Genomic DNA, 15,262 nt, shown 5'->3' with positions numbered 1-15,262 from the left:
TCTCACTATGAAGCCTTGGCTTAACTGGAAATCCCTATGTAGGTTAGGCTGACCCAGAACTCACAGAAATCTGCCTGCCTCTGTCTCCTAAGTGCTGAGATTAAAGACACATGCCACCACTCCTGACTCTAACACAGCTGAAATATGCCCATCCAGACACTTGGCATATTTTCTATTTTGGGTTTTGGCAACTAACTAAAGCTGCATTGTTTTTCAAGAGCAGAATGTCTGTGATGAGACGCAGAGAAGTGTCAGTGTGACAGACAAACTTAAGAGCACTGTTATATTGCTGTCATTATGGCTTTTGTTAAAACAAGTCAGGTTAATGCTCTGATTAAGTGTACTCAAGACAATATCATAAAGGCTAAGGGCAAAACATAAGTATAAGTGCTATAGATGTCATTCATCAATTACTATTCTACTAATGGCTTTAAGAAGTAAGGTCTTACATCCATTAATCACACAAATTACTACATAGAGACATAAGAAAATAAATCATAAAGTGTAATTGCCTTGGCTGAAGAAGCAGAATACAGGGACAGCAGTGAGTCTTTGCCTCTCTGGCCACCACCCACTCATAGAAGTGCACAAATATGATCAGTCAAGCCTTTCTATGGAGCAGAGTTTGAGAACCACATTCATAGTGTATATCCTTATCATCTCATTCTTATACAGAGTACCCTTTATCACTCTCTGGTAGACTTTGATGTTGTCTGAATCTTGGACACAAATAATAATAAAAAAATGTCCTATCTCTTATACATATGTTTCAATAAATAAGGATAAGCTTATTTATAATTTTGCCATTGCTTGCTGGACAAGATAGTGTATGCTCCGAATCCCACTGCTTGGTGGGAGAATCAGTTCAGGGTCATGTTTCACTATATAGTGAGTTTGAGACCAGGATGAACTACATGAAATTGTATCTCCAAAACAGAACAAACAGAAATTCTGCCATGTCTAATAAATAGAACAGCTTTTAGCATTGATGAATTGTTGAGGCTGAGAAGAATTAAATCACATCAGTTACTGTATTAAGGTACCAATAACTCTTGTTGGGTTTTGAGTACCTAGAATGCCACAGGCATTAAGGATATAAAAGGGGAACACTTCATAGAAAAAAGAACCAAGGCAAACACTTTACACAGGAAAACCTAGAAGTGACCAATGGGCCTGATAAGTCCTTTCCAACACAAGCACATTGACATAGGTCTGTAATCTCACACTGGGGTAGCTGAGGCAACAGGAGGCATTGTTCCAGGCCAACCTGGACTATACCAGTGGACCGTACTAATGTACAAACAGATGCCCTTACCTTGCTCTCCATTCCTGGCCTCTAGTTAGCATCTTGTTTCCTACATCTTCCAATTTAATTCTTATTTTGGTCCAGAGATCAATAAGTTGCTACCCTCAGGACAAATCTATGTCATCTAGTTTTGTAAAAAAAAAAAATTGTCACGTGAAAGAAAGACACACATTTATGATTTACTGGGCTATTTCTACATTGTTGTTACAGAAGAGGCAAGCCCTAAAGCCATGTACTTCCTGCCACTCTTCACGGGAAAAACAAAATTACTGCTCAATAATCGATAACCACTTTTTCAGTATTTAATCGACGTCCAATACACGAATTCTTTATAAGACACTAGGAGCTAATTTTTTCACACTTCCATCACTAATTCATAAGAATGAGTGAAGAAATAGATCCAAATTAAGCTAACAACTATATAGGATTTTAATGTAATATAAAACAAAGATAAACAAATTAAAAATATTAAACACAAGAGACTTAAGTGAGCTATGTAAATGTGAATGTTAAATCATTTTATTTTAAAGGGTAAATAAAAGTAGTACAGCTAGTCTACCATGAACTATGTTTTTATCCTTATCAGACTAATTATCAGTGTGGTAGGTTATTTTAAAACACTAAAAATTACATTTAAAAAATTCAAAGCTTAGCCTGGAGGCAGCAGCCTACATAATCTCCCAGCTGTTTAAGAGGCTGAGTGCATTTGTAACTGCATTTGCTCAGCAGCTTTCTGCTATATTTGAAAGTCACAGGTGACAAGAGGCGATGACAAGGACCTGAAGGATTGAGTGAGGAGTTCAAAGCCATGTTAGACAACCCAGTGGTACATCGTCTCAGAATGTAAAAAGTACAAGGAAGGTTGGGTTACAGTTCATAACAAAACCCTCACCAGCATGTATGGGACCCTAGGTTCAGTTCCTAGTACAAAGAAACGTCTTAAGAAGAACATTTATATCACTGATTTGTATGTAATTCAGGATAGGCCACTAACCAAATATTCATGTACATGTCTTCCAATGTAAATTATTTGAGTATATATATAAAAATAACATTTACATGTATAAAAATGTCAAAGAAACACACTTTTTATATTCTTACTAAATTTAATTTAAAAGAACCCTGTATAATATGAAAAAGTTACTTATTTTAAGAATAAAGTTCTATGTTGTATAAAAGATACTTATGAAAAGGCTACTCTGAGATGTATGATATCAGAAATATATAATTAATAAACTTCTCATATTTTAAACTATTTTTAGTCAGACAATTGTCCTCTACTACTTCTCATTTATTAACGAAAAGGAAAGCCTGTGATATGTTTCTTCCTAGGCTTTATATTCACTTACTGATATTTTCAACTTTTTGGGAGATCCTCATAGCTTATTCAAAATGCAACATCTACAAATTAAGTATAACTGTCTAATAAATCTCTCACGAATAATGTACAGTTGAATTCTCTTCTGGGTTAAATTTTAATGAGTTCTTAAGCACTTTTAGATTTGTGGAACATTTATGCCTTCTCAAGTCACCAGAACAAAGAACAATGAATCTCTACACTAGTTCACCTCAGTCTCCTCATGACCACAGGGTTTGTAATAACATTTCACTAAGAAAATTAAAAGGTGGACAATAAATTCATATTCTACATCAAGAACAAAGTAATTGTAGTGCATTTCTAACTGCATGGGCTTAGCATTTTTATAATTGAATCTCACAAATATTTATTTCTTATGATTGGCCCTATACATATATACATATGAACAATATTAAATCTATAAAAAAATTTTAAAAGGAAGTTATGAATCTGAAAGAAAATACAGAGTACATGAGAGGAGTTGGAAAAGGGAAAGGAAGGGTGGAAATGATGTAAAGATAATATTCCCATAATGAAATCCTAAAAAAAAAATGAAAATTTAAATTAAATAAAGAATTTATAATGATCTTCTTGAGGAATAATAAAGCATAAGAACACATGGAAAATTAATGAAATAAAGAAAGAAAACAAAATAAGAACTTTCATAAATAAATAAAAACTATTAAAAAGAAACAAATTGAAATCAAAGTATATTAAAAATACACTATTACCAGTCTTAATAGTGTGTATGTATGAAATAATAGATTTGAAGAGGGCGAGGGAGCGGCGGCACCTGCGAGGAGCTGGATGAGTGGAAATGACACAAATAGCTTATTTGTGTATGAGATTATCAAAAAAGAATTGACAAGAAATGTATTTTCTTTAGTAAACCAATTTTTACTTCTAACCAATATATGCTTCTGAGGATGCTCAGTGTATTTTTCTTTATTTGTTCTTCCAAACAAATCCCACTTTGCTTATGTAGAGCATGTTTAATTGTTATTTTCTTTATCTGATAAAAATTTACACTTTAGTTTTCTTAAATTCAAAATTTGAAGATTTAGGACAGTGAACCATGCTGCTGGTAGCTTGCTTGGCTTTAGTTGACCTTAGCTTTTAATTAAACCTACAATGCAAATTTTGAGTGATCCAATAGAACTAAAAATAAAAATATATATATATCTGTTAATCCTATCAGAAAAGCTCACAGGCAAGTTCTTTTCAGAATTTTTGGAAATTATCTATGAGGTAATGAAATTATTTATAATGCCAACATAATCAACCATTGTCTACAGGACAGATTTTGGCCAGTGTTCTGTTTTTTTTTTTCAGCCTATAAGCTAAGAATTACCCTGTATTTTTAAAAAGGAAAAAGCAAGAAAATAAAGGAAGGAAGGAAGGAAAGAAGGGAGGGAGGGAAGGAGGGACAAAGGGAAGAAGGAAGGGAGGAAAGAGTGGGGAGAGAGGAAAATATAGAAAAATGGGAAAGAGAAGAGAAAATAGGATTTTATGGCAGAGATTGTAGGTTTACAGATCCCTGATATAATACACTACTTTTTCTTCTAATTAAAAATGATAATTTAGCTAACTTTTATTACATAATGTATATAGTATATAAATATTGTAATATATATGTATAAATCAAAGCAAACCACAAATAAGCAACACACACACACACACACACACACACACACACACACCATACACACCACACACATACACACACACACACACACACACACACACACCACACACACACACCACATACACACACCACACACACACACACACACACCACACACACACACACACACACACACACTCACACACACACCTCAAATCTCCTCAATACACTGTGAGTAGCAGGAAGAATTAACCCAGATGCTTTAGCAATTCCATCTCAAACTGACTGTATGGCATGCATCTCACAGACTTAACCAGAATCGCTGGAAGATGAACTAGCTTCCATAAGATAGACACATTATTCCATGGAAGAGTAACTGAGTTTGCAATCTGCACAGCATGATGGCCTTATTCTCCCACTCTGATAAACTTTTGACAGGGCATGATGGAGGAGCAAGCACTGGAATTAAATGTCAAGCCAAACAGGAGCTGGGTGTGATGCCGTTTGCCTAGAATGCTTTTAAAAGGCAGACATATTGAAGCAGGAGTATCAGAAATTGAAGGCCAGCCTTGGATACATAGTAAGTTTGAGTCCAGCCTAGGAGAATGTGTGTGTATGTTCTCTGTATCTCTCTCTCTCTCTCTGTCTCTCTCTGTGTGTCTCTCTCTGTCTCTGTCTCTGTCTCTGTCTCTCTCTCTCATATGTGTGTGTGTGTGTGTGTGTGTCATTTTCACCTTTATATAAACAATGCTCATTTGACTTGAGACTGCTACAACAGAGAATTTAACCCCTAAACCCAAGACTACAATATGGTATCCAGTTGAGACAATTCTATGCAGGAAGCTTGATGAACTAATTTGAAGTTCAGTGGCTTGTGGTTGTAATGTCACAATGCAAGAAACAGACATTGTGGCTGATGTTATCTAGGCAGTGTCCTACCATTCACTCAATAAAACAAAGACCAGCCAGAGGAATGTAAAGAAGAGAATAGTTTTATTTCAGGAATTTTAACTATAAACACATTTAGTGAGTCCTGCTTAAATTTCATGCTGTTGATTTCACACACACATTACATGCTGAATGTGAATCAAGGAGACAGCTTGCTTGCTGACACATAACACATTTAAAGCTTCTATGTGTATTTTAATAAATATTCATTGATAAATGAACATAATCTTAGCCTTTTAAGGCAGATTAAAACCAAGGATTTGATTTGAGGGTTTTTTTGTCCTTGATTTTATACCAAAATATGGGTGCATTTTATATTTATTTTTATTAATGTGTTAATGTATTAATATTTTAACACTGGTTCTGTTTTGAACATTTGTACTATAATGTAATCATTCATAATGAATCTATATTACACTTGAATACAGAGCAGCAGAACTTTGTGTATGCGTTTTTTTTTATTTTTCCAAAGCTATGAGCTTGCTGCTACCACCATACATATTCTACATATATTAACCATCTTGTAATTTTAACAGAACAAAAAAATTCTGGAGACCACAACCCTGCCATATCCACCCCCATGATCAGAGGACTGGTGGGGCAGGCCACAGCGCTCCTATGCTGGATTCATATGACCAGTCACTGTCACACTGTCCCTGAGCATGCACATGGAGAAAGGACCAACTTAAACAGATCAGTAGTCTTCCATCTCAGTTAGTGTGGGAAGCTCTGCTCCCTGGGGTGATTGGACGGGTAGAGGGAACAATCCACGAGCAAAAAAAAAAAGCCTTGGGACGGAGTCTGTTTTTAAGTAAACAAATACCAGCAAAGCTAAATTCTGTTTGACTTCACTGAGTTACTTTAACAAATGCTATGTAACTGTGTTTTCTGGAGCTTCTGAAGAAGCATGTGTGGTTTAATATATGAAAGCTTGGCCTGGGTTTAGATGGGAAAGTGCGCTAGGTTCAGTATTCACTGTCATGGTATTTCCATTGTTCTATGTAAGGAGCCATCACTGCTCTATGTCAGCTTAGACTTTGGCTGACTTTGTCCGTACTTGAACTTTGCAGTCAATCTGTGCATCTTATACTGACACAGGAAGCTTTTGCACAGTGCTGTGCCAAGAGTTAATATCCTTTATGACTCCACGAGTGAGGGGAAGACAGTCTAAATAGTCCTGAGAGTGAGGTGGCACGTTTTGGTCACACAAAAACATCCGGCTCTGGAGACTGCTATAGTTTTGGGTGACTATCTCTCTCTCAGAAGACAGTGCTACAGCTTTACTGAGGTCACCTCAGAAGATCACAAAGGCACTTGTCGGCACAGCCTGTGGCATGAATGAGTTAACAAAATGAAACTGCCACCTCTAAGAACATCCTATTCTAATTCATTCAGAAGAGCTTTGTTTCTGCCAGACCATAAAGGTTCAATAGCAGGAAATCACTCTTCACGTTAAATCATCATAATGTAAGAAAAAAAAAAGGGAAGTGGAGAGTCTAGAACTCTGAAAATATGATAGAAGATTTGAATGTAGAAATTGTTCGCTAGAGTGTGTACTGCTCATTCAAAGGACCTAAGTTCAATTCCCAGCACTAACATCAGGCAGCTCACAACTATCTGTAACTTCAGATTCAGGGACGCTGATAACTCTGGTCTTTCCAGGTACCTGTAGTCATTTGTGTACCCACATGGGCATGCACGGACAGACACACACACACACGAGCAAACATAATTAAAAATAAAAAAATCTTTAATATAGCACTAACTATAAATACAGAATTTTTGTTACAATTTGAGGAAGCTGATAAGTCATCTCAAATATGCCAAAACTTCCAATTTAAAGCCATATCATAATTTATTTCATTGATTTTGCAAATGGCAAAATGGGTAAAATTGCAGCCCAATGCTGTATAGAAAATTCTTATCAAATGTAAACTCCTTCATATCACTCCTCTTCTTATGAATATTCTTAAGTCAATTAGTTTGCTAATAGTACACCCAGAAGCGGAAGAGACACTTGTGGTCTTGAGACATGATTTCTCATCCCTTTCACAGAGAAGCATCAGCCTTTCCAAGTTTCCTTCGAGAGAAAAAAGTGAAATTCTTTTGAGTGCTCTGGAGGTCACTACATAGAACAGGGTAGCCAGGAATTTGTGACGAGCCTACCACCACTGCCTCCCTCCCCAGCACTAAGACCACAAAGACAACACAGCTGTGCCACCACTCCTCACCAAGAGTGCATTTCCTACGCTTTCTCCTGATATTTTGACTTGCAGCAGCAAAGTTAAAAAAGAATGGAGGAGATGAGAGAGTAAAGTGAGCACCCAGAAGGACATCTGAGGGTTGTAAGAACATTCTCATATTCAAATAATGTGACTCTGAAACAAAGGATTCAGATAAAAGCAACTCATCCTGGACATTAGTGTAACCATCCTAATAATGATACCAGTTCAATTTCTAAGTGAAAACACATGCTTCAGCTCCTCACTGAGCTGCCTCCTGTCTTGGAGACACTCCTCTGCTTGACTCCACAGTCCTTCCATACCACCCCCCCCACCTTGTGACATCCTCCATCAAAAGAAGTACAAAATAAAACTTTTTTTAAAAGTCCACTTTGTGTTATCTATATAATCGCTGGAACATGCTCAAATTCTTAGTGGCCTACCCCTTAAATAGAATTGAGTCCTTCTCTTCCCCTATCTCTGCCAGAAGCCATCAGTTGTGGAGAGCTACTCTTTGGCATCTCCATCACACTTTTTATGAGTTCTCTTTGGTGGCTTCCTGTCTAGGCTGTTATTTTTGGGGGTAGGGGAGTGCTGGGGTTGGAGTAAGGGTCGTCACAGAAGTCTTCTATGTCTCCCTCTCAACTGTGCATCTGCAGTCATCCATATCATAACAAAAGTAGCTTCCTTGCTCTCCACAGTCAGCAGGAGTATGGACCATGGGCCACTACTGCAGTGGAACCATGGACCCCCAACAAGGTGTTTCAAGGCTGCCTGTACCACAGACATCCACATGGCCTCCCTCCAGTAGCAGTGGAGGCCACCCACATTAGCATGGCCCCAATGGCAGCATGGCACATGGACATCAACATGGCTTTAGGATGCAGCATAGACCACAGACATCAGCATGGTGCTTGGTGCCAAAATTAGCCATGGACATAAACTGAGACTCTGGACATCATCATGGCTTCATGTTTGGGTCATGTTTGGGCCATGATCTTGCTGCAGAAGGGGGTCTATGTTGATGTCCAGGGTCTGTGTTGCCATGCAGAGGCCATGAGGATGTCCATGGTCCGTGCTGAAGCCATATCAATGTTCATGGGCCATGTTGTCTCTGAAGGCCATAATTATCTATCTGAGTGGCATGTGTTGCAACTTGAGTCCAGGGTGATGTCCATGCTGTGCTGCTACTGAGGGCCATGTCTAGATCCATGATCCTACTGCAGCCTGGTCTGTGTCGATGTTCATGGTCTGAGTTACCGCCAAAGGCTATGCATAGGTCTGAGGTCTGTGCTGCCACCTGAAGCCATACTGATGACCTAAGGTAGAGTTGCCACTAGGGGCTATATTGACGTCTGTGACCTGTGGTGCTTTTTGTCTTTTGTACTTGCTGTCTTGGTTAGGGTTTCTATTGCTGTGAAGAGACACCTGACCAAGGCAGCTCTACAAAGGAAAACATATCATTGGTACTGGCTTACAGTTACAGAGGTTTAGAACACTATCATCATGGTGAGAAGCAGGGCAGCATGCAGGCAGACATGGTGCTGGAGAAGGAGCTGAGAGTTCTACATCTTCATTTGCAGGCATCAGAAAGAGACACTATATGTCACACTGGGTGTATCTTGAGCATATATGAGACCTCAAAGCCTGTTCCCACAGTTACACACTTTCTCCAAGGTCACACCTACTCCAACAAGGCCATATCTCCCAATAGTGCCATTCCTTGTGGGCCACGCTTTCAAAAATATATGTGAGCCCATGGGGGGCACACATATTCAAACCACCACAGCTGCATCTACTCTACTCCTCAGACGTGCAGGAAGACGCTCTGGAACAGATCTTTCCAGACATCTAATGAAACCACATCGTGCTGTGCTACCCACCTCTGTCCCCACAATTCTATTTAAAACTGAACTGGAATGCTGACATAATTTTAAAAGGCCATGAGAATCATTAAATCATTGCACTTGGTTAAAATAAAGAGGGATGCTCATTTCAGATCACTTGGGATTCTAAGAAATTGTGTGACTAAAGTTTCAGCCACTTTTGAACTCACCAAGAAACTAATTTAATTATAAGATCTTTATGGTGATATTTTATTTGTACTGAAATGTGATTTTATTTGTATGTTAATAAATAAAGTTGCCTGGGGGTCAGAGCTGATAGCAAGCCATAGCAGAAGCTGGGTGGTGGTGGTGCATGCCTTTAATCCCAGCACTTGGGAGGCAGAGCCAGGCAGATCTCTGTGTGTTCAAGGATACGGCAAAGCATGGAGACACATGCCTTTAATCTCAATACCAACCATAGAAAACCTGGAGGTCTGTATAGACAGGAAGTGACGAGGAAGTCATGTGGATGGGTTTACAGCCAATGAGAGGGCAGAACAGAAAGTCCATAAAAGGACAGACACACAGGAAGTAGGCCTCTTGCTGAGGGGAAGGACAGCAGCATCAGTGAAGAGTAAGAAAGGGTTTTTAGCTCTTAGCTATTGCTCTGACCTCTTGGGCTTTTAAGTAGGCATTTGGCTCTGTGTTTCTTATTTAATAAGACTGTTCATCTACAGATCTTGGGTTTATTATGTAATATGTATAGCCTTATGTATGCTGTACAGATGAAAAATGTAGAGTATTTTGTATAAGGAAGTACAGACTAAAATGTGTGCTATCAACTAATAAAAACATATTACTCCGTGTTACATGCTATTACAACATAAAAATAATATTGTAGTTTGAAATATGAATTTCCATATTTTAAGCTTAAGAAATCAGAGAATATTCTAGAAGATAACTTGCAAAGATTTTTTTGTTTTGTTTTGTTTTGTTTTGTTTTTTGATACAGGGTTTCTCTGTATAGTTTTGGTGCCTGTCCTGGATCTTTCTCTGTAGACCAGGCTGGCCTCGAACTCACAGAGATCCACCTGGCTCTGCCTTCTGAGTGCTAGGATTAAAGGCATACACCACCGCCGCCCAGCTTGCAAAGATTTTTATAGTAAAATATGTACAAGAAGTATCTTCATCCACTTCTAGAGCTTTAGGGTCACTGAATAGGACATGCTGACTATCATCTTCACACCTAAGTTCTATCTGCGATTTTCTTCATCTGGTCACACATCTGCATCAGCAGAATTCTCCATGCCTTTGACCCCTCTTCCAAAAATGTCTACATTATTTCTTTTTTGTAACTGTAAATACAGAGACTTAGTCCTTACAAGCTGGTGGAGGAATCACTGTCTGAGGTTTTCTTGGACAAGACTTCCTTGGTGCAACCTCTCCAGGTCTTGCATTATTGTGCTCACACAGAGCTCCATCCTGAACTCTAAGTGTCTATGGGATAAGGAAACCAAATTTTGAACATGGCAATAAATATTTGTAAATAAATTTCTAAATGAAACACTACTTTAGGGAAATAATGTATTGAAAAACAGAATAGGTACAAGTGAAATTTTCTATCATAGTTTTACATAATTCTATACCATCATTTCTCCTCTTCTTTATTTGAGGCAAGTTCATACAATGTAGCCCTGGGTGGTCTAGATCTCACTATGTAAACTAGGCTTACATCTAGCTCACAGAGATACATCTGCCTGTTTTCTGACTGTTGGTATAAAAGGTATAAGACACAATGCAAGGCCACTTGTGCAGGAGTGACACAAACATCATGGCAATAAGCAACCACTTTCTCATTGGATTTAAGTCACACCCCACAAGATGAAACCAATAATGACACCATTATCTGGTGAAGAGCTGATGACTAGACAGGACATAGAGCTTCTTCTATTATGCAGCCAAATGGACAAACCATTAAACCAACTACCAATAAATAACCTAATTGTTGCATGCATAAACTTTACCCAATTTCTGTAAATCCATCAACCAGACTTTTAAAATGAGTAAATGTTTACAATGAGAATTTCATATTTTGAACTATAAATGCCTTTGAAAACAAAACTACATAAATCCAGATATGAAAAGATGATTTTGTTTCTGTACTTCCAAGAGATTTATTGACACATATTGCTGTGGAATATTTGTTTACATTGTGTGGCTGTGTCTTTGCCAAGGTGCCTTCTGATTGGTTTGGTGAAGGGCTGAGTGGCTAGTGGCTTTAGCAGGACTTTGGGCAGAGAGAGGGAGGAGGGATCTGGGCATGCAAGAGATACAGAACAAGTCAGAGGTACAGAATGAAAGGAAGGCAAAAAGCCACATGGGAGACGGAGCTGGCTGTTTGGAACCTGCGGGGATACATGCTCAGCCTGGATCCACCAGATTCAGCTGAATCCCCAGGGGAGTCTTGGCCCTGGAGGAGATGGGAATGGAGGGGAGGGGCTGGGGGGAAGGTGGGGCCAGGGGTGGGAGGGGGGAGGACAGGGGAACCCATGGCTGATATGTAAAATTAAATTAAATTAAAAAATTTAAAAAAATAAATTATGGGTTAATTTAAAATGTAAGAACTAGTTAGCAACAAGCCGAAGCTGTAAGCTGAGCTTTCATAATTAATATAAGTCTCTGTGTCATTATTTGGGAGTTGGCTGACAGGACAGAGAAAGATTTGTTTCAACATATAAGACAATTGTTTTACAAAGTGGACAGGATAGAATTTCCTGTGGCAAGGCCCTGTGGAAAGGACTTGTGAAATCTAATAAGAAACCATCTGTTGCAAAAACCCACCAGGTAAATGTTTTCCAGAAATTGTTGGGTTATATTACAGTGCTGTGAAGTATAATGTCTGAATTATTAAACACAACTAATAGGAATGCCAGTTTCTTTTGGTACATGTAGGTTAATAGCTGCAAGGGATCCTAGCCCCATAGAAGACAACTGAGTACACACACAATGCAGAATCATTATATATTATCTAGTTTCTGCTCATTTTCTAAGCAACCTCATTCAGAATACAAAGTAGAGATTTTCCCAAATAATCTATGTTTTGTTATATAAGTGAACACTATCATAAAGTTTGTATGTTTATTGTCAATGACACACTCATGCAAAAATAAAAGCTATTGAAAAGAAATGGTTTTCCTCAAGGAATTATTAAAAGGAGTTCTTTGAAAAAACGTGAACTTTGTCTATATTTTTCTCTAGCATTTTGAATTATTTTTTAATCAGTTAGAAACATAGAGGTCAGGCATAGTGCAGTATTCCTAGCAGTTAGGGGGCAGATTCAGAAGGATCACAAGTTCAAAGCAATTCTCAGCTACACAATAAATTTGAGACCCTACCACATACCAGTCCTAACCAAATGAACAAACAAAACCACAGCTTCCAGTTCCCCAGCACTGCTCAGTCTTTATTTTAGAGTTCTAATCTGGCCTCCTTTGGCTCCCTTTGCTGAAACATTCCTACAGCTGACCCTGGATACTTCTTGACTCTGTTCGAAATCTGAGCCAGGAGATTTGTGAACAAGGAGCTGCTCCTCAATGTTCTAAGACCATTTCTATTCCTACCAAACTTTAAAGCATCTATGGAAACAATGTACCCTCCTTGAAGTATTGCTTTGTGTAGTATTATTACTAAAATTTATATGATTTCCAATAGTGGAACAAATGGAAGTGGAGTAATGAACCACTTTCTGGTTGAATTTCAGTCCCTCTCCACAAGATGAAACCCATACCTGGTACCAGTGCTGGTCAAGAACCTGTGGCTAGACAGGACACAGTGAACCAACTACTATTTTTCTTCTAAGTAGATATAGTTTTAATAAAACTCCCAATGACTTATCATTCTACCCATAGATTAAGTCATCTCTCAGCCCCCCATCAGAGATGCTTCTATTTATAGTAGATGCTGTTTAACACAGAGACTCACAACTGGCTAAGGTGCTGAAAATAAATATCTGTGGAATATTCAATTCTAAATGTGGCATCTATATTCCACCCCCTCCTCCCAAGGCTCAGGGTTCATTGTAGAAGAGGAGACAGAAAGAATAAAATCCAGAGGCAGTGGATGAATACAAGGGAACAGTGTCTTCCAGACTCAGTAGGACAGCTGAACCTATGAACTCAGCAGCTAGGAAGGATGTATAAGACTTGTGTAAGTAAAGCCAGACCAAATCCCAGCATGGAGAAGGAAGGTGGGCACGAAGTCGTACCGAGGAGCTTTTGACAATTAGTAGCTGATGAGAGAGGGAAGGTCATTTTTCTTTAAGACCATGGCACCTAGTAAACTGATAACTCTCTAGTGGAATGCTAAGAATATATGTGTAGCGTAAATTTAACCTGATTCTGAGGGGACAAAAAAGAAGATAACAAAGTTGAGTCGGTGGGGTTAGATCTCGGAAGATTGGGGGAGGAGCTGAATATAATCAAAATACATTGTATAAAATTCTCAAAGAACTAATAAAAATAATGGAATTAAAAAGAAATGTATGGGGGGCCTCACTCTTTTCTTCTAGAATGCCATTACATACTGCCTGTGTCCTCTTGTATCCCATTTACATCACTGTACAATGGGTGTCCTAGTAAGATCCTTTCATCAATGTCTCTACATTTTTTTAAATTTCTTTTCATTTATTGTTTGTATCTTTCACATCATGCCTCCCAATCCTCCATATCTTCCTCCCCTACCCAAAATAAAATAAAATAAAATTTAAGGGGAGAAAGGGGGAAAAAGGAGAGAAAGGGAAAATTTCATGAAAGCTGCAGTGTGACATGGTGAGCCACGCAGTAAACCCCTTTATCCGTACATTTTTACATGCAAAGAATCATTGATCTGGTTAAAGGCCCCTGGTCTCTGATGCATCATAGATGTTGGGCCCTCACTGAGAATCTTCCTGGACATCCTATCACTGTCTTGTGTTCTGCAGATCCTGCAGTTCTGAGTCCACAGGACCAACCCCACCCCCACCTTCCACCCCTCAACCCCTCACCTGCATGCTCCAGCAGATCACAGATGGGGTGGAAGTTGGGGTGGGTCAACACTAAACCCTGGTTCTGGGCCTGGGTAGTAACAGGGTTGGTCAGCCCACCAGTTCCCTTCTGTCCTCACCCCCAGGGTGAGCTCTCCAGCATTGCCCTGGCTAGTTCATCCCTTGCAGCAATGAGCAAGGGGCGGGGCCAGTTCTTCCACTTTCACATCCTCAGGGTCAGTTCTCCCACACCTACATCTTCAGGGTCAGCTCTACTGTGCTGTCCATTTGAGATGTAAGGGCCACTATCCCAAGCACTGCAACTGAAGAGGGGCACGGATAGTTCTCCCACTCTTATGACCTCAGGGCCAGCTCTCCCATCTGCCTCAGGCATTAATGAGTGCAGACAGGGTATCTCTTCCTCACCCATGCCACCACATGACAGATAAGTAATGGGAACAGCTCTCCCATGCTCACAACTTCAGGGTTGGTTGATCTACATCTCCTCCAACAGGGTTGGTCCTACTGTGCTGCCCAGGTTGAGGTACATGGCCTGCTCTCTTGAAGGTTGTAGATGGTAGGGGCAGGGACAGCTCTTCAGATTTTATGACCTCAGGGTCAGCTTTCCCATCTGCCTCACTGATGGGTGGGAGGAACATCACTCCCCCACCCATGCTGCCACAAAACAGATGACTAATAAGGACAGCACTCCCATCCTCACAACTTCTGGGCTGGCTCACCCAGACCTCCACCAACAGGGTTGGCTCTACTGTGCTGCCCAGGCGAGGTGCAGGACCTGCTCTCCAGAATGTTGCAACTAGAACATCTCCATATCTTAACACAGCTCTTACACTCTAACTTACAATCATTTGTTCCCTTCCTAGAAATTATCCTCTAACAAGCCATGTAACATTCAACACTGGCTATCATCTTCCCATTTACTTTAGCACAATTTTTAC

At 39.3% G+C, this 15,262-nt stretch overlaps 1 protein-coding gene across 4 annotated transcripts in view; it reads right to left on the bottom strand.

The window, feature by feature from the left end:
• Crppa (CDP-L-ribitol pyrophosphorylase A) overlaps positions 1–15,262 on the bottom strand; it is a 295,404-nt gene that overhangs the window by 35,791 nt on the left and 244,351 nt on the right. Inside the window, exon 10 of one of the 4 annotated variants that reach the window (XM_036206641.1) lies at positions 7,177–7,315. The exons of the other annotated variants lie outside the window; for them this stretch is intronic. Within the exon in view, the coding sequence (XP_036062534.1) occupies positions 7,298–7,315 (18 nt within the window). The 3' untranslated portion in view covers positions 7,177–7,297. Of the gene's footprint in view, positions 1–7,176; positions 7,316–15,262 lie in introns of those variants that run through there. 4 annotated transcript variants of the gene reach the window in all.

The sequence above is a fragment of the Onychomys torridus genome, chromosome 14, assembly GCF_903995425.1.
Source record: "Onychomys torridus chromosome 14, mOncTor1.1, whole genome shotgun sequence".
Taxonomy (NCBI): Eukaryota; Metazoa; Chordata; class Mammalia; order Rodentia; family Cricetidae; genus Onychomys; species Onychomys torridus.
The sequence above is the reverse complement of the archived record's forward strand: the minus strand, read 5'-3'. Positions and strand labels throughout refer to the sequence as shown.